General features: G+C 42.8%; 1 protein-coding gene across 2 annotated transcripts in view; it reads right to left on the bottom strand.

Annotated features, from left to right (window-relative positions):
- Window positions 1-625: 625 nt before the first annotated feature.
- Window positions 626-25871, bottom strand: part of LOC134348218 (BCLAF1 and THRAP3 family member 3-like) — a 65674-nt gene continuing 40428 nt past the window's right edge. The window contains exons 8-11 of one of the 2 annotated variants that reach the window (XM_063051258.1): window positions 12146-12273; window positions 8817-8940; window positions 4287-4442; window positions 627-2571 (exon numbers count right to left, since the gene is read on the bottom strand). In XM_063051258.1, the coding sequence (XP_062907328.1) occupies window positions 2542-2571; window positions 4287-4442; window positions 8817-8940; window positions 12146-12273 (438 nt within the window). In that variant the 3' untranslated portion in view covers window positions 627-2541. Of the gene's footprint in view, window positions 2572-4286; window positions 4443-8816; window positions 8941-12145; window positions 12274-25871 lie in introns of both variants that reach the window. The other variant, XM_063051259.1, reaches the window with a different exon arrangement.

Here is a 25871-nt window from a genome sequence, read left to right as displayed (position 1 = left end):
GTCAAGACTTTATAAGGGACTAGTGTGGCCTCATTTGGAACAATATGAGCAGTTCAGGGTTTCTTATCTAAGACAGCTGTGCTTACATTGGAGAGGTTTGAAAGGAGGTTCACAAAAACGATTCAGGGATTGAAAGACTTGTATGAGGTGTTTGATGGCTTTGGGCCTATACTTATTGGAATTCAGAAGAATGGGGGGGGGGAGGACTCATTGAAACCTACCAAATGTTGAAAGGCCTCAATAGAGTGGATGAGGAGAGGATACTTCCTATGGTGGGAGAACCAAGGTCCAGAGGGCTTAGTCTCAGAATAGAGATGTCCATTTCCAACACAGAAGCGGAGTAATTTCTCTACCCAGAGAGTGGTGAATCTGCAGACTTTGTTGCCACAGCCAGCTGTGAAGGCCAAGTCATTAGGTATATTTCAGCCAAAGGCTGATAAATTCCCAATTAGTCAGAGCATCAAGGGATACGGAAAGAAGGCAGAAGAATGAGACAGAGTTAAATGGACCAGCCATGATGAAATGGTGGATCAGAGTTGATGGACCAAATAGCCTAATTCTGCTTCTGTATCTAATAGACTTAATGAAGCAGTAATAAATGCATGAATGGGAAATTAAATAATGCAAAGACATATTTAAGCAACAAAGAACTTTAATGCAATGAATCTGGGTTAAATAACACATACATATGTTTGTAAAAGCAACAGAACTATTAGCAGTGATAATAAATGTGGCTGTTCTAGTGAAATAAAAGGTAATATTTCAGTAACTTAAATCAGCTCTTGACACGTTCTGCAATTAACAGTGTTCAATGCTAAAACAATTTACAGTAAAACTTTACCATGCCTAGTCAACTGTTAGAAAGCAATTAACAAAATTACATTTACATGAAAGGAAACAGACTTGAAATGATAACCCACAAAAGCTAGCAAAGGAATATGCATAAAGAGATACAAGAAGTGATTCTCCCCTATAAGAGTCATGTATTAGCCAAATGGGTAGATTATTAAATAGGATCTGTGGTTGAAATCTGAGAGTCACTCACCTACTTATACAAGTATGGAAAACAACAAAGTAGTTAGAATTTCTAAACTGCTTCAATGTTACATGACTATTTAAAACGCTGGGTAATCCACCAGTAAACTTTTGAAGCCAATCCCACCATATAGAAGAGCTTACACAGACTTTTCATAAATGTTTTGACAAGTTTCAGCATCGCCCAGAAGTATAAAGCTGACAGCCTTGACAGACAATTAATGGTTTTTAAGAGGTTATGGATGAAAGGTCAGAACATCTCCAAAAAGGCCACAATGCAGTTTTCCCAAACAGGTTCCACAAATGGCTGCAATGGTTACTTAACAATTAAAATTAAAGCTAACAAAACCTAAAGCAATTCATAAAATAGGTGGTTCAATCAGTTGACACGCAAAAGTTCCAAGGGTGGTAAAAATATAAGTAAAATTCTTCCAAGCACAAAATAGTAAATTCAAAGTAGTCAAATTATATAACAATTAAGTATGATATAGATGGTCAAATTTTTAAAAATTATTCTTGATATTTTAGTCAGTTGAAGAACATATGTGTTTAACATGAACAAGTCCTTCCAAATGACTCATTACTGAACTTGTTGCCAACTATGTTTAAGTAAAGTTTAACAATGGTGTCCAAATAAAGAGATCAGAACCAATCTGAGAATGGGACTTAAGATCATAAAGATCTGCCAGTTTATTTTTTCCTATAAATATTCTTGCCCTTTTATGATATTTGTTGCAATGCACAATGTTTTGCTGGATTAGCAGTCTTGTTTTGATCACTTTTTTGGCATCTCCAATTTCAAATTTTTGATTGAATTACTTGCTAATCATGCATACAATTGTACAGAGAGGACAATTCCCATTTCAATAAAATGGGAAAGAACCTAAATACAAGCAACAATATTTCAAATAAATATCAACAGTTTATTTGCACGTGAAACTGCATGATCAAATGAACAGCACAACCATGAGAGCATAACCAGCCAAAAAAATTGATATAAAAAACTTTTATTCAGACAACTACATCAATAATCAACAAGCATTTTTATGGTCAGTCCACTGTAGCCAAGTGGAAAGTACACAAAGATCCACATTTAATTTTCAACTATGACCTACAACAACTCCACACACCAATTATTGATTAGTTGTCGATCAACCCTAGCACTCCAAATGTACCTATTTTCAACTCTTGATTACATTTGAGTAAATTGATATTTCATCACAATATTTATCGTTTTTAAACAACGTGCAGCTCACAGCAACTTAACCTGCAGCAGTGGGGGGAAATAATTAGAATACATTAACTCGTACTATTAAACTATTTTCACTAATGTCCAGATTACTCAGTGTACTTTAAGTGTTGTAAGTTCCACTAACTACTGTGAAATAAGATGAACAAATAGGATTCACAGCAAGCTGCTCGGGGCATCAGGATTTATTCTAACTGAAGTCAGCCTCTGGAGATTTTCTTCATAAATAGAATTGAACTCCTCCACTTCCTGGTCAATTACTTGTCCGTGGTACTGCTGGGTAATTCCTGATCAAAAAGGAAACAAAAAATCAACAGTTAGTTAGAATCAAAAAGTCCTTCAATTTCTTGATGTCATTTTTTGAGGGAGGGGGAAGAGGAGAGGGAAAGGATAGTAAGTGTTATCTTCCCTGCACTTCTGTGCAGAATTTCAAAACGTCATTCTAGAATTTATTTGAAATAGAGGCTGACAGGCTGTTGGTGTCACTGCATTTACATTGGTGAATATATGGACTGCATATGTGAAGACATTGTTCTGAATTTGTGTGTCAGTGCACTATGAGGTTTTAGAAAAAGATTAAATAATTACAAGATAAATCCAGGACTACACTTAAGCAATCCTGGAAATCACTAAGAAAAAATTCAAGCTTCTCCATTTTGTAAATGTCCATTGTAATTTCCATCCATGGGAAAAATGGTTTAACTACATAACACCTCATAGGCCTGATTTTATTCTCACAAATCAATGAATATTGTTGTAAAAAAAATCACTCCCTACTTGTACATAGTTTTTTCCTTTTGCTTGTTCCTTCTTTCCTCTCTTTTCTATAAGTGTATACCTCAGATAAATATGTGGAGATTTGTGGCAAATATGAATATATTACATACATGTACAGTATCTGAAACATCTTATGGAAATGTTTGTTTGATGATGAACTTCAATAAAAAGTAAATTACACAAAAAGAAAAATTTCAAGCACAAGCTAAATTTAACTGAACCCATCCTGAAGATATATCACAGGGAACAACTGCTCCATTTAAAACACACTTTAGAGGCAAGAAGTCAGTTAATGTTGCATGTAGCTCTCAATCCTAGCATCAACTAAAAATGAACACCATTACAGAGAAAGAAGAAAAAACATTGACTGTCCTGCAAAGCTCTGAACATTTACAAGTCATCACTATTCTTGCCATTAGCCGTGGGCACAAAAGAGAAAGTAATTCACTAGTGTTACGCTGTTCAAACTGCTCCCTTCAGATACAACTAAAGATTCAAAGGATTGTGTTACTGACTTATCTCACAGAATTGAATAATATCCAAAATTAAAAGTTTCCATCAGTGCAGAAACCTCAAACCCACCAGATTATTACAAGTCTCAAATTCACTAGTTTTTTTGGGAAGGAAATCTGCTATCTGTATCTTGTGATCCCAGATCAATCAATGTTACTGTTTAATTAGGAATGAACAGAAAATGCCAATAATATCCATATCCAGTGAACATACTTTTGCAAACCTAATTTTCATATTCTCAATTAAGTTTCACCAATACACCAATGATGGTCACAAGTAGTTGACCACCACATAACCAGACACAGGAAACTTATGAGAGAATGAAGCTGAAGCACTGAAATTTTAAAGGAGAAACTTGTAAAACTTGTTCTCAACATTGGGATTATATTTTGCATTATTTCTGCAGTCAAAATGCACTTGAAAGCTCATTTGTGCTTCGTTCTGAAGACACAAGTACTAAGAAATGAGAAAGTACAGTCTAGATTGATTGAACCTTAGGGATCTTTAAAAACCAAACAAGCCAAACGAGAAATAGATTAGTGATCTAAGATTTTATTTTGGGAAAGGTATGCCAAAAGATAGAAAAAAGAAATTAGTACACAAAGATATGAAAAGTATGTAGCAAATATTAATATCAACAGCTTGCAAATATAATTAATTAGGTAACATTTTGATCGGGTTAAAAAAAAACAAAATCAGAAGAAATCCTTACTCTTTCATATCTTCTTTTTCTCAGTATCCCTTCTTTGAAATGTTTGGTGTATAACCTTGGATTACTACGTCCGAAACCAACACCATATAGATGTCGATACTTCGACTCAATATTGTAAAACTTCTTTCGCCCAGATGTATATTCCTTTGAGAAATTCTATATAAATCAATGATATTGTGAGCTCAACAAAATTGATACCATGAAGGAAGCTGACACGTGAATAACTTAAATAATTAAAATCATTAGATTATACATCTAAGTATGCCTGTACCAGCTACATGCATGCGAATAACAAAAAAAAAATTTAATATGGTTTCAGAAATTGAAAAAGTCAGAAAATAGAGGCACACAAGAACTTTCTGATTTCTCAGTAAATGAAAGGAAAATTGGAAGCAAAACATAATTTTCAAAGGACTTCCACAAAAGACTCTCCAATAGTTCCCTTACTCTGCACTGCCGACTTCTGCCTCCTATCCAAGATCCACCAACCAGACTGTCTGTGTAGGCTTAATGTCGCTGTCCTCTCGTGCCACACTGAACTTGTGACCTCATACCTCGACTCTATTCTATTCCCTTGGTTCAGTCCCTTCCCAACTACACCCATGTCATTTCTGATGCTCTCAATCTCCTCATTAACTTTTAACTCCCTAACCCTGACTGCCTCATTTTCACCATGCATGTCCAGTCCCTATAACACTTCTATCCACCATCATGAAGGCCATATTGAGCTGGTCAATTTCATCAACTTTCCCTTCAACTTCCACCCTACCCTTAAATTCACTTGGTCCACTTCTGGCACCTCCCCCCCCTCCTTTTTTGATCTTTCTGGAGACAAACTGTCACCTGACATCTTTTATAAACCTACCGAATCCCATGATTATCTTCACTCTTCCCATGTCTCCCGTAAAAACGCTACTCCTTTTTTCAGTTCCTTTCCCTTTGCTGCACTTGTTCCTGGGATGCGACTTTCCTTTCCAGGATTATAGGTCACATATCCTGGAAAGGTCTTGATAGAGTAGATGTGGAAAGGATGTTTTCTATGGTAGTCCCCTCTAAGACCAGAGGAGACAGCCTCAAAATAGAGGGCATCCTTTTAAGAATGGAGATGACGAGAAATTTCTTTAGCTGGAGTGGTGAATCTGTAGAATTTGTCGTCACAGCAGTTTTGGAGGCCAAGTCTTTATGTATATTTAAGGCAGAGTTTGATAATTTCTTGATTGGTCAGGGCGTGAAGAGATCTGGATGGGAGGGAAGGCAGGAGAATGAGGGGAAAAATGGATCAGCCATGATGAAATGGCAGAGCAGACTCGATGAGCCAAATGGTCTAATTTTACTCCTATATCTTATGGTCTTATGGACATCAGAGATGTCCTCCTTCAAATAAGGGGGCTTCCTTCCTCCACCATTGATGCTGCCCTCACCCACATCTCCTCCATTTCTTGCACATCTACGTTCACCCCATCTTCCCACTGCCTTAACAGTGATAGTATTCCTCTTGTCCTTACTTACCACCCCATGAGCTTCCGCATCCAACACATTATCCTCTGCAACTTCCGCCATCTCCATGGATCCAACCACCAAACATATTTACCTCACCCCCCGACCACAGGGATTGCACCCTCCGCAATTCCCTTGTCCATTTGTCCTTCCCCACTAATAACCCTCCCGGCACTTATGCCCAGAAGCAGCCAACATGCTACACCGGACCATTCACCTCCTTCCTCCTCTCCATTAAGGGCCCCAAAAATGCTTCCAGGTGAGACAACACTTCACCTGAAAATCTGCAGGGGTCATCTATTGTGTGCGGTGCTACCAATGTGGCCTCCTCCATATTGGAGAAAACCCACTGTAAATTGGAGACCACTTTCTCAATCATCTCTGCTCCATCCACCTAAAGTGGAATGTCCCGGTGGCCCAACATTTTAATTGCGATTTCCATTCCCTTTCGAACATGTCGGCCCATGGCTTCCTCTTGTGCCAAGGTGAGGCTACCCTCATCTTGAGCAACAACTTGGGTAGCCTCCAATCTGATGTCATGAGAATTGATTTCTCCTTCTGATGGAAAAAAAACCCTCTCCCTTATTCTATTCCCCACTCTGGCAACTCTTCTCATCTGCTTATCACCTACCTCTGGGTCCTCTCCTCATTCACTTTCTCCAATGGTCCACTCTCCTCCCCTGTCAGATTCCTTCCTCTCCAGCCCTTCATTGTTCCAACTCACCCAGCTTCATAATCGCCTTCAAGCTATCTTCCATCCCCGCCCCCAACCTTTATATTCTGGCACTTTCACTTTACTTTCCAGTCCCAAACAAGGATCTCAAAACTTCAACTGTTTATTCATTTGATGGCGGCGTGACGCAGCGTGCGCAGTCGTTCCGAATGATATCAATGTGTTAACTAGGGGGCCATGCACAATCCTGATTTGATGGAGACAGTCGTGAGAAGCACGGAGGAACACCTGGAGAAACTTCTGAAGTGCCTGCTTCGCTGCCGCTGCTACTGTGCAATCGAGAATCTCTGGAGGGAAGGCCCCAAATCCTCAGCTTTGCCTATTGCCTGTTGCCGGGATCAAAGCGCTCGGCAGAGATGGTGCTCAGTGTCGGAGAGCTGGTCGGAGGCTCAGAGTTTTCGGACGGACTCGGAGTCGGACTGTGGTTGGATACTTCCAGGATGCTGCATCGGCAAATTTGCGGCACCGGAGGTTCACCGTCTGCGTGAGATGATGGGACTTTCGAGAGACTTTGAGACTTTTACCGTGCCTATGGTCTGTTCTTATCAAATTACAGTATTGCTTTGCACTGTTGTAACTATGTTATAATTATGTGATTTTCGTCAGTTTTTAAGTCGGTTTGTCATGTGTTTCTGTGATATCATTCTGGAAAAACATTGTATCATTTCTTAATGCATGCATTACCAAATGAAAATAAAAGAGGACTGCGTGTCGTCATAATCTAATCAAATCTAATTTCCATAGATACTGCCTGATCTAGTGAGTTCCTCTAGAATTTTGTATATTGCTTTGGATTTCCAGCATCTGCAGAATTTCTTGTGTTAACAAAAGACCCTGGCTTTATTTCTCAAAAATCTTATGCAATCCCAGAACTATGCATTAAAATTGTGAGGTAATGATGAGGAATGAAATACCAAATAAATTAAAACTGTCCTGAAGATTTTAAGTAAATTCAGGGAGGATAGAATTGTTGAAAAGTTTGAAACTGTAGGTACTTGAATTGTATTCAAAACATTTGTTGATGAAAAAAATTACACATTAAGCTATAAACACAAATCAGTGCTGGTTGTTCCTAAACAATTTCAGCTAATTACCTACCATTTTCGAAAAGAGGTCCAGATAAAGGTTGATACTAATCGTATTAATGCTTTGTGGTTGTTAAGATAATTGCTTTGAACATTTTGCAGTTAACTACCAATTCTTCTTTTTATAAAGAATAAAAACTCCAGAATGTCATAAATACAAAGGCTGAATAAATTAGGGTTTAAACTTTCAATTATTACTTCTGACAACACACACAAAATGATGGAACTCAGCAGGCCAGGCAGCATCTATGAAGAGTATAGTTGGCATTTCGGGCCAAGACCCTTCAGCAGTCTGATTAAAATGCTTATCAAGATTTTGAGAGATTCAAGGTTTCAGTAAAATAGTTCTTCTTGATGCCCTTTAAAATGTCACCTTATACCTATGCCTTCTTATTTTAGATACCCAGGACTTAGCAAAAAAGATCTAGCCCCCCTCATCGTTCTGTATCCTTAGGTCCAGTTCCCTCATAGTTCTGTACCCCTCTATTAGGCCAGCCTTCAGCTTCTCTACATTCACTCTGTAAAACAAACCCAACCTATCCAATCTCTCCTTATAACAAAATGTTCCAATATAGGCAACATTTCAATAGACCTCTTCTGGACCTTCTTTAATGAAAATACACCCTTTAATGTGGTGGCCAAACCTGTACACAATGCAACATCTAACCAATGCTCTATATAAAGTTGTGACATGATGTCCTCGCTCTTGTATTCAATGCCATGGGATGCTTTCATTAGCCATATGCCTTTCTCATTACCCTATCTACCAGTACTACAACTTTTAAGGATCTATGAACTTGTACCCAAAAGTCCCGCTGCTCATTAACACTCCCTTAGGGGCCAGCCATCAACTGTTTTTGTGCTATTCTTAATCTTCCCAAATGCATCACTTTACACCTGGCAGATGGAATTTAATTCTGACATTGTTCTGCCCAAAGTTCCAGCTGATCATTATCATGCTGAGGCCTCAAGACAACCCTCCACACTACAATCAGGTTTGTTATAATGTTTTATCTAATTGCTCATTAGATCTAGGGCACAGGATGCATGCTAAATGAGCACAATTTATAGAAACATCACAAAGACTAAGTTTCAAAATACTTTCAACTGTGCAGCACCAATACATGGGGCATAGCTCTAATCTCTTATGTTATCGGTCAATTGAAGACAGAAACCACTAAATGGTTAATCCATTGGGGGAAAAAAAATACTGACCGCGATGGGCTTTCTTGCTACTCTCATTCGATGCTCCACAAACCCAGTTGTCGGCTCCTTAACATGTGGATTTCTTGATGTTTTCACTTGAGTAGATGAACGAGGTTTCTCACTCCTTGCAGATCTATTTTAAAATAAAGTTGTAAATTTTGGGAACTGAAATTCATATTAGCAACACAACTATACAATAAAACATGATGATGGCCCAGTTTTATTTATTTTAAAAAAAGATTAGTAAACATACAGTTTAACTGTTCAAATAAATCAGACAGTCTCTGGTTTTGAACATAAAAGTTCAATGGAGGCTTGCAGTTGGTCATATTTTGGAAACAACCTCACAGGATGAATACAGATTCCAGAAAACTGTTAATTCACTACATGCAGGTCTCTAGTAGTGTCAGATCAGCACATTTTGCAGACAGTTGAATTGTTATAAGTAGATAGTTTTTGATACTGTTTGGGGGGGGGGGGGGGAGGAGAGAGAAGATCTACCGGGGAAGCCATGGTCATTCTCTGGCATCAAGTCTGAGCTGTAGCTCAGAAGGGAAGGAGGGAGACGCAGGATACTGTGGACATGATAGAGATATCCAGATAGTATGTTTCCTCCCAGATGCCAGGGTCAGGGACACCTTAGATTGGGTCCATGTCATTCTAAAGACGGAGGGTGAGCAGCCAGGTGTCTTAGTACATATTGGCATTAATGACAGAAGTAGGAAAGGGAGGTAGTACTGAAAAGAGAGTTTAGGGAGCCAGGTAGAAAGCTGAAAATTTGGACCTCTCTGGATTGCTGCCCGTGTCATGTGTCAGTGAGAATAAGAATAGAATGATTCGGTAGATGAATGGGTGGCCGATGAGCAAGGGGCAGGGTTTCAAATTTCCGGATCATTCAGATCTCTTTGGGGAAGGTGACCTGTACAAAAGGACAGGTTCACCTGGAACAAGAAAAAGACCAATATCCTCGTGAGCAGGTTTGCTGGAACTGTTGGGGAGGTTTTAAACCAATTTGGCAGGAAACTGAGTGACGGGGCAGTTGATATACGTGCAGAAAAAATTTATCCTGCAATTTGAGAGGGAGAAGCCAAGGTCAAATGTATCAGTATTACAGTGGAGTAACAGGAACTACAGAGGCACGAGAGGGGAGTTGGCCAAAGTTGATTGAAAGGGGACACTAGCAGGGATGACAGCAGAACAGGAGTGTCTGGAGTTTCTGGGAGCAATTTGGAAGGTACAGGATAGGTACATCCAAAAGAAGTACTCTAAAGGTAGGATGTCACAATTATGGCTGACAAGGGAAATCAAAGCCAACATAAAAGCAAAAAAGAGGGAATTTAATAGAGCAAAATGTAATGGGAAATTAGAGGATTGGGAAGCTTTTTAAAAAACAACAGAAGGCAACTAAAAGAGCCATAAGGAGGGAAAGATGAAATATGAAGATAAGCTAGCCAATAGTATCAGAAGTGTTTTCACATACATAAAAAGTAAAAGAGAGGCGAGTGTTGCTATCGGACCACTTGAATAATGATGCTGAAGAGGTAGTTATGGGGGACAAGTACACGGCAGACTAAGTATTTTGCATCAGGCTTCATTGTAGAAGCACTAACAATATCCCAAAAATTTGAGTGTCACAGGGCAGAGGTGAATGCAGTTGCCATTACTAGGGAGATGTTGCTTGGGTAACTGAAAAGACTGGAGGTAGACAAGTCACTTGGACCAGGTGAACTACACCCCAGGGTTCTGAAAGAGGTGGCTGAAGAGATTGTGGAGGCATTAATTATGATCTTTTAAGAATCACTAGATACTGGCATTGGTCTGGAGGATTGGAAAATATAGGCCAGTTAACATGACCTCAATGCTTGGTAAGGCGTTGGAATCGATCGTTATGGATGAGGTTTTGGGGTACTTACAGGCACAAGGCAAAATCAGCATGGTTTTCTTAAGGGAAAATCCCGTCTGACAAATCTGTTGGAATTTCTTTTTTCTTTTTTTCAAGCAGGATAGACAAAAGGAAATTGGTGGATGTTGTGCACTTGGATTTTGAGAAGGCCTTTGGCAAGGTGCCACACACGAGGCTACTTAGCAAAATAAGAGCCCATGGTACACTAGCATGGATAGAGAGAGCATTTGGCTGATTGATAGGAGGCAAAAAGTGGGAATAAAGGGAACTTTTCTGGTTGGCTGCCAGTGGCTAGTGGTGTTCCATAGGGGCCAGTGTTGGTACTACTGCTTTTTATGTTGTTTGTGAATGATTTGGATGACAGAATTGGTGGCCTTATGGCCAAGTTTGTGGACGATACGAAGACAGGTGGAGGGGCAGGCAGTGTTGAGGAAGCAGGGAGACTCAAGAAAGAATAGGATGTTGGGCAAAGAAGTAACAAATGGAATAGTGTTGGGAAGTGCACTTTGGTAGAAGGAATTCTATTACCTTTTAGGATTCCCTAAAGGTTAACTGCAGATTAAGATGGCGGTGAAGAAGGCAAATGCAATGTTACCATCGATTAGAATGTAGATGAGCAGGAATTCCTTCAGCCAGAGTTTGGTGAGTCTGTGGAATTAATTGCCACAGGCAGCAGAGGAGGACAGAGCAGACTCAATGGGCCAAATGGCCTAATTCTGCTCCTATGTCTTATGGTTATTATTAACACAAAACACTTTAAGTTAACTGTGTGTGTACACATGTGTGTGACAGAAGAATAAATTTTCTAGTGAATCCAATAAGTTTCAGGGACGGCAGAACCTTGGCCCTAGTGAGAAGGGAGACTGAAAATCAGTACCTTTGTTAAAGTTAAGCTCTACGTCAAACCATTGAAATTTCCCAATACACAGACAGCAGGTTATCTAAGTTTTACCTTGCTGTTAATTCATGGCAGTGTTTGTGGGTGATAAAAGTCAGGAAATGGGCAAATTCAAAATGCAGTGCAGCTATCAAAAATCCTTAATGTGTTTGAGAAGGAAATACAGCATACCAGTTCTACCAAGTCTACCATTACCAAATTTAATAGAGCATATAGTTCAGGTCCTTCAACTCTGCTATCTTGTGCTGGCATGTTCCATGCTCATTGTCCCAAGTGTTGACAGTATCAGCTCTACCACTGGGGAGGCCCAGAAACTAAAAATAAACTCTGCACTGTCTTTGTGCATTTCAAGGGCAATTCACAGAATGACCTCAGGTAGTACATTTCCACTGCAAGGCTAAGTCTTAACTATACTTAATTTAGAATTCACTGAAAACAAAAATCTGTACAGTGAATAGACTAAAAGGGAAATATTAAATTTCTGGCTTCAAGGGTGGATGAGGAAATAAGTATCTGGAAAAGACTAATCCATGTCACCTGTGAGACAGCAACTTGTGCTCCACATTTTGAAAGGACTCCTCATACTTGCCACGTAACCTTTCCTTTCTCCTCCTCTCTATGTCATGGCGAAGATCATCTGGATTTACTGCAACCCATGTGCTTGTCTGAATATTAAAAGGCAAACACAAGTTAAAATACAATCAGCCACAGAAAACAATCCTTCATTGTTATCATAAAGATTTTTAAACAAACCTTTAAATTCCAAACCAGGATTTTCTAGGAAAAGGACTAATATTGTTGCAGACTTTTCAGTTTAAAACTGCAGGAGCATCCAATTACTTACAAGACCACAAGACTTTAAGAGGCTATTCAGCCATCTGAGTGTACTCCACCATTTGATAATGGCTGATCCATTCTCCCTCAATCCCATCCTTTTGCCTTCTACCCATACCTTTCATGCCCCAATTAATCAAGAACCCATCAACCTTTGCCTTAAATGCAGCCAGTGACCTGGCCTTCACAGTCGCCTGTGGCAACAAATTCTACAGATTTGCGACCCCCTAAGAAATTTCCTCCTTATCTCTGTTCTAAATGGAGAACCCTCTATTTTGAGGCTGTGCACTCTGGTCCTAGATTCCCCCACCAAAGAAAACATCCTCTGCACATCCACTCTATCTAGGCTAGAAACATTCTCTTGAATGTCTTCTGAACCCTCCCCAACTTCAGCACATCCTTTCTTAAATAAGCGACCAAAAACTGCTTATAATATCCCAAGTGATGCCTCACCACAGCCTTGCTTTTATATTCTAGTCCTTATGAAATGAATGCTAAGGTTGCATTCGCCTTCCTCACCACTCATTCAACCTGCAAATTACCTTTAGGGAACGCTACATGAGGACTCCCAATCCCTTTGCACCTCAGAGTTTTGAATTTTCTCCCCATTTAGAAAATAGACTATGCTTTTATTCCTTCAAGCAAAGTTCGTGACCATACACTCCCTGACCCCGTCACCTCTATGCCCAGTTGGATTGTCCTTCTGTAGCCTCTTTGCTTCTTCAATAGTACTTGTTCCTCCACCTAGCTTCATATACTCTGCAATGCCATTAATTTCACCACCCAAATTGCTGACATACAACACAAAATGAAGCAGTCCCAACACAGTCCTCTGTGATCACCACTAGTCACTGGCAGCCAATCCAAAAAGTATCCCATTATTCCCACTCTTTGCCTCCTGTCAATCAGCAAATACTCCATCCATGCTATTACTGTTCCTATAATACCCCAGGCTCATCTTTTTTTAGTAGTCTCATAGTGGCACCTTTTCAAAAGCCTTCTGAAAATCGAAGTACACAACATCCACTGATTATCCTTTGTCTATCCTGCTTGTTATTTCTTCAAAGAATTCCAAAAGATTTGACAGGCAAGATTTTCTTCCCTTAAAGATTCCATGTTGATTTTGGTCTATTTTGTCATGTGCTTCCAAGAAACCTGAAACCACATCCTTAACGATCGGCTCTAACATCTTTCCAACCACTGAGGTCAAGCTAACTGGCCTACAATTTCCTTTCATCTACCTGCCACCATTCTTGAATAATGAATGGAACGTCAGAATCTATTGATTCTTGAAAAATTATTACAATCTCTTCAGCTACCTCATTTAGAACCTTGGTGTGCAAGCCACCTGGTCTAGGTGATTTATCTACCTTTGGACCTTTCAGCTTCTCAAGCACCTTCTCCCTAGTAATCTGCACTCACCTCTGTCTGTTGGAGGAGGAGGAGAAGATGGCGGCGCAACGCAGCGCAAGTGGCCGCTCCAGAATGATATCTGTATTTGTTAAGTAGGGTACTGTGCACAATTCTGATTTGATGGAGACAGACATGACAGCGCGGAGGAAATTTCCGGAGAAATTTCTGAAATGCCCGCTTTGCTGCCGCTGGTACTATGAGGTCCGGAGTCTCCAGAGGAGTAGGCCTCTGAGTCCTCGGCTTTGCTTGCTTTGGCGGCCGGGATAGGTCGAAGGCGCTCGGCAGAGGATGGTGCTCGGGAGGCTGTATCGGAGGGGCTGGTCGGAGGCTCGAAGTTTTCGGATGGACTCAGTCGGCTGTGGTTGGGTGCTTCCAATGCATTGGCAGGAGTTAGTTGTTGGTGCCTGGAGGTTTATGGCAGGGGAGTTTCTCCCTTTTTGTTGCCTGCTATCGGGGACTATAGGAGTCGATTGGGACTTGAGACTTTTTTTTTTACTGTGCCCATGGTCTGTTCTTTATCAAATTATGGTATTGTTTTGCACTGCTGTAACTATATGTTATAATTATGTTGTTTTGTCAGTGTTAAGTCTTTGGTTTGTCCTGTTTTTGTGTGATATCACTCTGGAGGAACATTGCATCATTTCTTAATGCATGCATGCATTTCTAAATGACAATGAACGGGGACTGAGTGTCCTCGTAATCTAATCTAATCTATTGACACTCTCAACGCGGCCGATATGTGTCAACTAGGGGGCCATGCACAATCCTGATTTGATGGAGACAGCCGTGAGAAGAACGGAGGAACACCTGGAGAAACTTCTGAAATGCCCGCTTTGCTGCCGCTGCTACTGTACAGTCACGAATCTCAGGAGGGGAAGGCCCCAAATCCTTGGCTTTGCCTATTGCCTGTTGCCAGGGCTGGAGTTGAAGCGTTCGGCAGAGATGATGCTCGGTGTCAGAGAGCTGGTCGGAGGCTCGGAGTTTTCAGACGGACTTGGAGTTGGACTGTGGTTGGATGCTTCCAGGATGCTGCATCGGCAAGTTTGCGGCATTGGAGGTTCACCGTCTGCGTGAGATGACGGGACTTTCAAGAGACTTTGAGACTTTTACCGTGCCCATGGTCTGTTCTTATCAAATTACAGTTATTGCTTTGCACTGTTTTAACTATTGTTATAATTATATGGTTTTTGTCAGTTTTTCAGTCGGTTTGTCATGTGTTTCTGTGATATCATTCTGAAAAAACATTGTATCATTTCTTAATGCATGCATTATTAAATGACAATAAAAGAGGACAGTGTGTCCTCATAATCTAATCTAATCTCGAACTTCTGGCATATTACAAATGTCTTCCACAGTGAAGACTGATGCAAAACACTCATTCAGTTCATCCACCATTTCCCTGTCCCGTTACTCTTTTTTTTTCCAGCGGTCCAATATCTACTCTCACCTCTCTTTTACTCTTTATATATCCGTTGTTACGAGAATACACATAAAATTAAGATGTTTGCTGGCCTGGGCTAGCATCAGTGGCATCAGCAGTTGGTCTGCCACCTGCCCTCAGGGGAAGGAGAGATAAGGAACAATGGAGCAGCGTCTGGAGATGTGTAATGAAGGGATGTGGGAGAGAGAGCTGTCTGGAGCGGCTCCCCCCCTTTGAACCCTGAACTGTTTGAAGTGATGGACAGGCGATACCCCAGCAGGGGGATAAAAAGGGACAGGTTCGCTAAGACGGGGACACACGCCACCCGAGGTAACGAGACCCTGGAAGCGGTGCGCCTCTCACGAGTGGGTGAGAAGTACCAGACAACGACAAGGGTGGAAAGGTACGATCAGCGGGAACCCGGTGTGTGTCCGCCCTTGCCTGGGTGCCGGGTTCACTGCAGAGGATCGACCGCATCTGGAGGAGGGGTCACAGTCGGTGACCTCAGGTGACATCACCAAGGACCCGCCCAAAAGTTGCTCGTGAGCAATCTCGCTGGTCTGTGAGTGAAGCTGTGCTGAATGATGAGTTGTTCCTGTTCTATCTGTCTCTCTTCCCGCACGTTGTCCATCGCCATGGCAACGATTACTGCGAACTGAACTACTAACTGGACTGAACTTTGAGTCATTTTGAAATTTGGTCATTTACCCCTAGACAACGATAGAGCTTGATTGATGCTGTTATCTTAATGCTGTGCACATGTGTGTTTATCATCATTGAACTGTTGCATTTATTATCCTTTCGATTACTGTGTTGCTCGTTTCTTTAATAAAACTTTCTTAGTTCTAGTACTCCAGACTCCAACTGAGTGATCCATTTCTGCTGGTTTGGCAACCCAGTTACGGGGTACGTAACATAAGTGGGGTTCTCGTCCGCGATTTTGAACGCTAAATTTGGGACGGAGTAAATTGATTGGGTTAAAATTCCCGAAAGAAAGAAAAGACAAACAGCAGAAATGGAGGTTGAGGAATTTATAAAGGCGCCGACCTTGGAGGCATTAGAGGATGCCAGGAAATCGGAATTGATAGCTGTGGCCAAACGGGTGAATCTTGCTAAGGTGAAGTCGACAATGAGGAGAGAGGAGATACACAGAGCTATTGTAGAGCACTATGTATCTAAAGGAGTGTTTCCCCAAGGTGAGCTGGGGGAGGTGTCTATTGAAAAACCTGCTGGAGACGCGGTACAGGTACAGCTTGAAAAACTGAGACTCGAGCACGAGTTCCGGGTACGGCAGTTAGAACACGAAGAGAAGCAGGTAGAAAGGCAAGAGAGAGAAAGACAGTTGGAGAGAGAAGAGAGAGAGAGGGACAGACAGTTGGAGAGAGAGGAGAAACAGAGGGAAAGGGAATTTGAGCTGGAAAAGTTAAGGATAAGGGCCGAGCAGGGGCTCGTGCCGAACCAAGGTGGAGGGTTCAGGGCGACCCAGGAGGTTAGGCTGGTTCCCCCATTTGATGATACCGACGTGGATCGGTACTTCCTCCACTTCGAAAAAGTGGCTATAAGTCAGGACTGGCCGAGGGATAAGTGGGTTGTTTTACTTCAGAGTGTACTGAAAGGGAAGGCCCAAGAAGCTTACTCAGCTTTGTCCGCGGAAGATGCCCAGAGGTATGAGGTGGTGAAAGAGGCCATCCTCAGGATTTATGAGTTGGTCCCGGAGGCATACCGGCAGAGGTTCCGGAATGCGAGGAAGCAGTGGGACCGCACGTATTTGGAGTTTGCTCGTGAGATGCAAACATATTGTGAGCGTTGGTGCGCCTCGAAAGGGGTAGAGGGGGATTATGACAGACTGCTGCAGCTGATTCTGATTGAGCAGTTTAAAGGTTGTGTCCCTGAGGGTATGAGACCCTACCTCGATGAGAAAGAGGCAGCCACGTTAGCCGCAACTGCTAAGTTAGCGGATGAGTATGCGTTGATGCATAAAATGAAGTTTGCCCCGAGTAAAGGCTACCAGAAGGGTAGTCAGGACGGCGGGGAGAGTCCGCCGGAAAAGTCAGAAAGTAAGCCGGGGACTAGTGAAAAGGATAAGGTAGACCGGGAGCAGTCTGGTAGGAAGTCTCCTGGGGTCGTCTGTTATAATTGTGGGAAAGTCGGACACTTTGCGTCCAGGTGCTTTGCCCCAAGGAAGGAGACGGGGAAAGGAAAAGCGGAAATTTTGAATGGCTGTATCGAGCTGTTAAGCGAACCGCTAGGGAAGGACAGGTCTGAAAAAGTCCAGGAAGGGCGCGAGAGGTTTATCTCGGCCGGACTGGTGTCAGTGAAAAAGAGGTTAAAACCAGTTCCAGTGCGGATCTGGAGAGACACGGGAGCGTGTCAGTCACTAATACTGAAGAGTGTATTAGAGTTTAGCTCAGAGACCCAGACTGGGGAGGTAGAGGTCAAAGGTGTTGGGGAAGGGACAGAGTCAGTCCCTTTGCACCAGATACATTTACAGAGCAACCTGGTCTCTGGACTAGTCACGATCGGGGTGAGGTCCGAATTACCGATGAAAGACGTGGAAGTCTTGCTCGGTAATGACATCGCCAGAGGAATCGTGTTCCCAGTCGTGAGATTGACGGGTCAGCCTGCCAGCATGGAGGCCCCGCCCGCGATGGTGAATTTGGCTGAAACATTTCTGCCAACCTTGTATGAGACAGGGTGTAGTGAGAGAAGAGGTAGTGAGGGAGCTGGGACGGACGTAGCAGTAGCCAGGAAAGAATTTGTGCAGACGCAGGAGCGAGACGAGGGGCTGATGGTTTTTGCCGAGACCGCTCTCTCTGACACAGCCTTGACAAGCTATTGTGCGGATGAGGAAGTGCTAAGGAAGAAAGGGAAATCAAGTACAGCATCCGCAGATGAGGAGTGGGGGGTGGTGCAAAAGAGCTATGGGGATGAGGTTTTTAACATGGCCCACGAGGTACCCCCCGGTGGACATTTTGCGGTGCTGGAGGAAACAGTTGGTGGAATCATGAAAGAGATTTACCGGCTGCCCAGGGGGAAAAATGTTATTGATCATGACCGACGCGAACTGAGACGGTCACCGGCTTTTGATATGCTAACAAACCTAGTCGGTGTTAGCGTGGAAATCAATGAAGCTAGGGGCCCCCTGATAAGAGAAAAGAACCATTTTGAAAAGATTAGGATGGGATCGGTCAGATGGGAGAAGGCTATTGTTTTGGCCAGGTCTACTGATAAGGTCTCTCCCTTAATCCCCGAACAAAGCGAATCTTTAGAAGGAGTAATTAAACGACTCGCACCTATGTGTTTGATTGTCCCGAGGAAATGCAAAGAACTGGGACGTTGGGTTATGTCTGTTACAATAGGGCAGCCCAGTAAAGAACACTCATATATATTGAGTAATTCCGTGACTAAAGGACTGATGACCACAGAGGTGTGTATTGGCAATTTAATACGGCTGTCTGAAGCCAGCTTGATAGTGAACCTTGAAAAAAATGAATTTGGCCACACGAGGGTCACTTACCTGGAAATTGTGGTGACACAGGGGCAGCTGGCAGCGATGCAAGCTACAGTGCAGGCTATCGCTGACCTCCCAACCCCGATAGACAAGAGGGCCCTCAGAAGGCTTTTGGAGATGGTGGGGTACTGCAGGAAGATTTGCAATAACTCTGCGGTCAATACCCGTTCCCCTCCTACTAAGCCCTTGCGAGAGAAAACTGAGTCGGAATGGGACGACCCTTGTTATTGTGGTCCGGGACAAAACCAAATAAGAGGTTACATTGGTCGCAATTCATCAGTGTTTTTGGCCACTATGAAGTTTGCTGAGTTGGAGCCTGGTCTAAGGGATTATTAATAACACGTGTAAAAGGAACAGAAAATGTGATGACTGTCTGTCAAGGTGTTGACAGCTTCAAACTCGCTGTGTTAGCCAAATGGCTGATAAAGATGTACATTGTGTATGTATCAAATAATGTAGTCATGTTTGTAATTTTTACCTCCCGGTAAAAATCCTTAAAGGGGGGAAGTGTTACGAGAATACACATAAAATTAAGATGTTTGCTGGCCTGGGCTAGCATCAGTGGCATCAGCAGTTGGTCTGCCACCTGCCCTCAGGGGAAGGAGAGATAAGGAACAATGGAGCAGCGTCTGGAGATGTGTAATGAAGGGATGTGGGAGAGAGAGCTGTCTGGAGCGGCTCCCCCCCTTTGAACCCTGAACTGTTTGAAGTGATGGACAGGCGATACCCCAGCAGGGGGATAAAAAGGGACAGGTTCGCTAAGACGGGGACACACGCCACCCGAGGTAACGAGACCCTGGAAGCGGTGCGCCTCTCACGAGTGGGTGAGAAGTACCAGACAACGACAAGGGTGGAAAGGTACGATCAGCGGGAACCCGGTGTGTGTCCGCCCTTGCCTGGGTGCCGGGTTCACTGCAGAGGATCGACCGCATCTGGAGGAGGGGTCACAGTCGGTGACCTCAGGTGACATCACCAAGGACCCGCCCAAAAGTTGCTCGTGAGCAATCTCGCTGGTCTGTGAGTGAAGCTGTGCTGAATGATGAGTTGTTCCTGTTCTATCTGTCTCTCTTCCCGCACGTTGTCCATCGCCATGGCAACGATTACTGCGAACTGAACTACTAACTGGACTGAACTTTGAGTCATTTTGAAATTTGGTCATTTACCCCTAGACAACGATAGAGCTTGATTGATGCTGTTATCTTAATGCTGTGCACATGTGTGTTTATCATCATTGAACTGTTGCATTTATTATCCTTTCGATTACTGTGTTGCTCGTTTCTTTAATAAAACTTTCTTAGTTCTAGTACTCCAGACTCCAACTGAGTGATCCATTTCTGCTGGTTTGGCAACCCAGTTACGGGGTACGTAACACCGTAAAAACTTTTCATATTATTTTTGATATTATTAGCTAGCTTACCTTCATATTTCATCTTTTCCCCCCTTGAGGTGTTTTTAAAAAATTGTCTTCTGTTGGTTTAAAAAAAATTACGAATCCTCTAACTTCCCAATAATTTTTGCTCTACTATCTTGCTCTTTTGCTTTAATGTTGTCTTTGATTTCCCTTGTCAGCCAGAGTTACATCATCCTGCCTTTAGAATCCTTTCTCTTCCTTGGCATGCAGAGATCCTGTGCCTTCCAAATTGCTCCCAGAAACTCCAGCCGTTGCTGTTCTGCCATCATCCCCAGTAGTAGCCCCTTCCTTCCAATAAACTTTGGCCAGCTCCTCTCTCATACATATGTAACGCCCTGGGAAAGGTTTCACTGCTAATGTAATGGTCTTTCAGTAGAAGCACTGCTAATGTAATGGTTTTTCTGTAGAAGCAGTATGTGGGTTATAGCTAGAGATAACATGGGCTTTGGAATGCGTGCCATCCAGTGGAGCATTTTTCTCTTATTGTGTGCCTGAGACCGAGGTGATCTGGGTCTGTTGTTCAGCGGAAAATGGGGAGAGAAGGTGCCTGAGAGGTCGTAGACACCAGAAAGAAATGAATTTGGAGTGGGGCCGGGCATCGGCGAAGCCCGGGGAAATAAAATGGAGGACCAGCGGAAGGAAACCGTGAGCTCCAACTTGAGCACGTTAGACATTTCATTAAAATGGGCCCTTTTCTTTTTGTATTACTTAACTAACCCTTTAGTCAAATTAAGAATTATAAAGCTAAACTGTTTAATTGCATATGGTGTACTGTCTGTTCTTTCATGGTACTGATTTGTAACAGGGTAACACATCACCTAGCATCCATCCAAACAAGAAGTTTTGCACCTCAATCTCATATGCTTGGTGGGGCTAGAGATAAGTCTTCCCTAGACTTATGCAGCTAACAGAACCTGAGGCAAACTGAAAGGTCTTAAGGTGGAAGAATGCAAATGTTACTCCACTCTTTAATGAGGGAGGAAGGTAGAAGAAAGGAAATTATAGGCCAGTTAGCCTAACCACAGTGGTTGGGAAAGTGTTGGAGTCGATTATTAAGGATGAGGTTTTGGGGTACTTGGAGACTAATGATAAAATAAGTCAAAGTCAGCATGGTTTCTGTAAAGGGAAATCTTACCTGACAAACCTGTTACGAGTTATTTGAGCCAGTAACAAGCAGGGTGAACAAAGGAGAGGCAGTGGATGTCATTTACTTGGATTTTCAGAAGGTATTTGATAAGGTGATATTGCTTGAGGTTGCTTAACAAGATAAAATCCTATGGTGTTACTGTAAGATACCGGCATGGATAGAGGGATGGCTGATAGGCAGAAGGCAGCGTGGGAATAAAAGGGGCATTTTCTGGTTGGCTGCCTGTGCCTAGTGGTTTTCCTCGGGGGCCAGTATTGGGACTGCTAAATTTCACATTGTTTGTCAATGATTTGGATAATGGAATTCATGGCTTTGTGGCAAAGATTGCGGATGATAGGTGGAGGGATAGGTAGTGCTGAGGAAGCAATTGCAACAAGACTTAAGACAAATTGGAAGAATGGCAAAGATGTGGCAGATAGAATACAGTGTTGGGAAATGTATGATAATGCATTTTAGTAAAAGGAACAATAATGCACACTACTATCTAAATAGGGAGAAGGTTCACACATCAGAGGTGCAGAGGGACTTGGGAGTCCTTGTGCAAGACTCCCAGAAGGTTAATGTACAGAGTGAGTCTATGGTAAAGAAGACAAATGCAATGTTGGCATTTATTTCAAAGGGAATAGAATATAAAAGCAAGGAGATATTGCTGAGGCTTTATAAGACACCAGTCAGTTAGCACTTGAGTATTGTCAAATTTTGGACCCCATATCCGAGAAAGGATGTGTTGTCATTGGAGAGATCCAGAGGTGGTTTTCAAGGATGATTCTGGGAATGAAGGGTTTATGTGAGGAGCATTTAGCAGCTTTGGGCCTGTACTCACTGGAAGTCAGGGGAGCGCAGGGGATCTCACTGAAACCTACCGAATATTGAAAAGACTAGATAGGGTGGATGCGGAGAGGATGTTTCCTATAGTGGGGGTATCCAGAACTAGAGGGTACAGCCTCAAAACTGAAAGGTGTCCTTTTAGAACAGAGGTAAGGAGGAATATTTTTAGCCAGAGAGTAGTGAATTGTGTTGGCACATGGCCAAGTGGTTAAGGTGTTCGTCTAGTGATTTGAAGGTCGCCAGTTTGAGCCTTGGCTGAGGCAGCGTGTGTATCCTTGAGCAAGGCACTTAACCACACATTGCTGTGCGACGACACCGGTGCCAAGCTGTATGGGTCCTAATGCCCTCCCCTTGGACAACATTGGTGGCGCAGAGAGGGGAGGCTTGCAGCATGGGCAACTGCTGGTCTTCCATACAACCTTACCCAGGCCTGCGCCCTGGAAACTTTCCAAGGCGCAAATCCATGGTCTCATGAGACTAACGGATGCGTATTAAGAGAATCTGTGGAATGTTCTGCCACAGACTGCATTGGAGGCCAAGTATGTGGGTACATTCAAGGCAGAAATTGATAATTTCCTCATTGGTCCGGGTATCAAAGGGTATGTCGAGAAGGCAGCTGTATGAGGTTGAGTGGGATCCGGGATCAGTCAAGATGGAACAGTGGTGCAGATGATGGGCTGAATTGCCTAACTTTGCTGCTATATCAAGAAACTCATAGTGGCAGCTGTACAATGCACAGAATAAAAGAAATCATAAGCTATGTCTAGAGGAATTTTATTTTAGCAGTTTTCTATAAAAGCAGTGTCCGGCTGGTAAGAGTTTTCTGAAGTACAATATTCTGGTTTGTGGTTAATTGGCGTTAGGTGCGGAGAAGAGCACCAGGGAAGACATCTGGAGTATCTCTCCGAAAAGGACACCTGATTGCAAGGAACAGGAATTCTGCAGATGCTGGAAATTCAAGCAACACACGTCAAAGTTGCTGGTGAACGCAGCAGGCCAGGCAGCATCTCTAGGAAGAGGTACAGTCGACGTTTCAGGCCGAGACCCTTCGTCAGGACTAACTGAAGGAAGAGTTAGTAAGAGATTTGAAAGTGGGAGGGGGAGGGGGAGATCCAAAATGATAGGAGAAGACAGGAGGGGGAGGGATGGAGCCAAAAGCTGGACAGGTGATTGGCAAAGGGGATACGAGAGGATCATGGGACAGGAGGCCCGGGGAGAAAGACGGGGGGGGAGGACCCAGAGGATGGGCAAGGGGTCTAGTCAGAGGGACAGAGAGAGAAAAAGGAGAATGAGAGAAAGAATGTGTGTATAAAAATAAATAACAGATGGGGTACGAGGGCATTGGTTATTTATTTTTATACACACATTCTTTCTCTCATTCTCCTTTTTCTCTCTCTGTCCCTCTGACTAGACCCCTTGCCCATCCTCTGGGTCCCCCCCCCCCGTCTTTCTCCCCGGACCTCCTGTCCCATGATCCTCTCGTATCCCCTTTGCCAATCACCTGTCCAGCTTTTGGCTCCATCCCTCCCCCTCCTGTCTTCTCCTATCATTTTGGATCTCCCCCTCCCCCTCCCACTTTCAAATCTCTTACTAACTCTTCCTTCAGTTAGTCCTGACGAAGGGTCTCCGCCTGAAACGTCGACTGTACCTCTTCCAAGAGATGCTGCCTGGCCTGCTGCGTTCACCAGCAACTTTGATGTGTGTTGCCTGATTGCAAGGGGTGCTTTGTGAGGCAGAGGATTCAAAAGAAAGTGCTATCTGTGGTTGATAATGGGAATTCAGTGCCATGAGTGAAGTGATACACCCAGCTACAACAGAAAGGAGCTCCAATGTTTATGTGCACATTTAGAGTGGTCTAACTGTAATGGACCCTTTTATTTTTCTTTCTCTTTCTCAGTTAATTGTTTGATAAAGTTGAAAATTGGTAAATACACTGTCTTATAATTTTATACTGCTGTACGATCTTATTTCTGGGCATTGATAATGCTGTTTGGACAGTATTTACACAGCTTTCGCTCAACTCGAGGTGTTTTTTTAAAACATCGGAACATCCCGACGTTTCTGTTTCATTGAACCCCAAATCATACTGACCCAAGATGCATACTGCTTATGAAAGATGGCCTTCTCACCGCTGATTTACGTGGCTGTTAGCAGAGTTAGCTACCGAGCCAAGTCTATGTACAAGCAGCGGTGAGAGAATTACAGTTACAATAAGAAATAAAATAATTAGTGCAAAGAGACTAATAGTAAGATAGTGTTCATGGACCATTGAGAAACCAGTGGCATAGGGAAAGAACTGTTCTAAAATGTTGAGTGTACATCTTCAGGCTCCTGTACCTCCTCCTGGATGGTAGACTACATGTCCTGCATGGTGAGGATGCTTAATAATGTCCATAACCTTCTGCAGCCTTTTGCAATCCTGTGTACTGGAGAATCCATACAAGGCAGTCATGCAATCCGTCAGAAAATTCTCTGTAGAATTTTAAGCTAGAGTCTTTGCTGATATACCAAATCTCCTTAAACTCCTAATAGAGTATATACACTGGCGTGCCTTCTTTGTCACTGCTTCAATATGTTGGTCCAGGACAGATCCCCTGAGATGTTGATGCTCAACTACTTGAAACTGCTCATTCTTTCCACTGCTGAATGAGGTCTGGTGTAAGTTTTCACAACTTCCTTTCCTGAAGCCCACAATCAATTCCTTGATCTCACTGTCACTGAGAGTGCAAGGCTGTTATTGCAACAACACTCAACCAACCAATCTACCCTTCACCTGTATGCCTCCTTGTTGCCACTTGAGATTCTGTGGTGTTATCGGCAAATTTATAGATGGCATTTGACCACAGTCAAAAGTGTAGAGAGAGTAGAGCAGTGGGCTAAGCATGCATCCTTGAAGTGTGTTTGTGTTGTTATTGATCAGCACTGAAGTCAAGGATTCGGTTGCAGACACAGCTACAAAGGACCAGGGTTTAAATCAAAGGCCAAATGGAGAGGTAGTGAGATTTCATTTGCTGTGGCACCTCTCGAAGCACTCAGTACACGTGTTATCAAGCAACAGTTGCTTAGGTAGCTCACCCTGCTCTTCTTGGGAGCTAGTGTAATGAATGCCCTTCTGAAGTGGGTGGGAACATCCAACTGCAGCAAACCTTGCCACAGTTGTGCATATGATTGTGTCTCCAACTGCACACACAATTGCCTTTTACCACTTATGATGATTCACTATGGGTTGTACTTAATGTCTTGTAGGGGTCTGGATCATTAGTCCTGAATACCACAGATTTAGCCCTCAGCAGTCTGCAAATCTCCTCGTTCATTCATGGCCTCTGGTTTAATTTTTGATCTAGGTTAAATTATTTGCAAACTCATTTCAGGAAACAAACCTGTAATGAAATACTTAACGAACGTAGACTTACGTAATTGCTGGAAACCTGAACTGAGTAAAGGTCTTCAACCTGAAAGGTGTATTGAGAAGTGATGCATATTATCAATTTGACCTGACAGGAAGGGCAATAATACTGTCAAGGATGCTAGTCAACCCGTCCTTTTCCTTTCCTCCCGTCTGCCTTCTGGGGAGAAGATAAAGGAGCTTGAAAGCCAAGAACAGCTTTGCCACAACTGCTATCAGATTTCCAAACCAATCATTTTTTTTACATCCTTTCCCAGTGGTGCTTCATAATCTTGCTCATCTCAGTAATCGAT

This window comes from Mobula hypostoma, chromosome 6 (assembly GCF_963921235.1).
Source record: "Mobula hypostoma chromosome 6, sMobHyp1.1, whole genome shotgun sequence".
Lineage (NCBI taxonomy): Eukaryota > Metazoa > Chordata > Chondrichthyes > Myliobatiformes > Myliobatidae > Mobula > Mobula hypostoma.
This window is presented reverse-complemented; position numbering and strand designations above follow the sequence as displayed.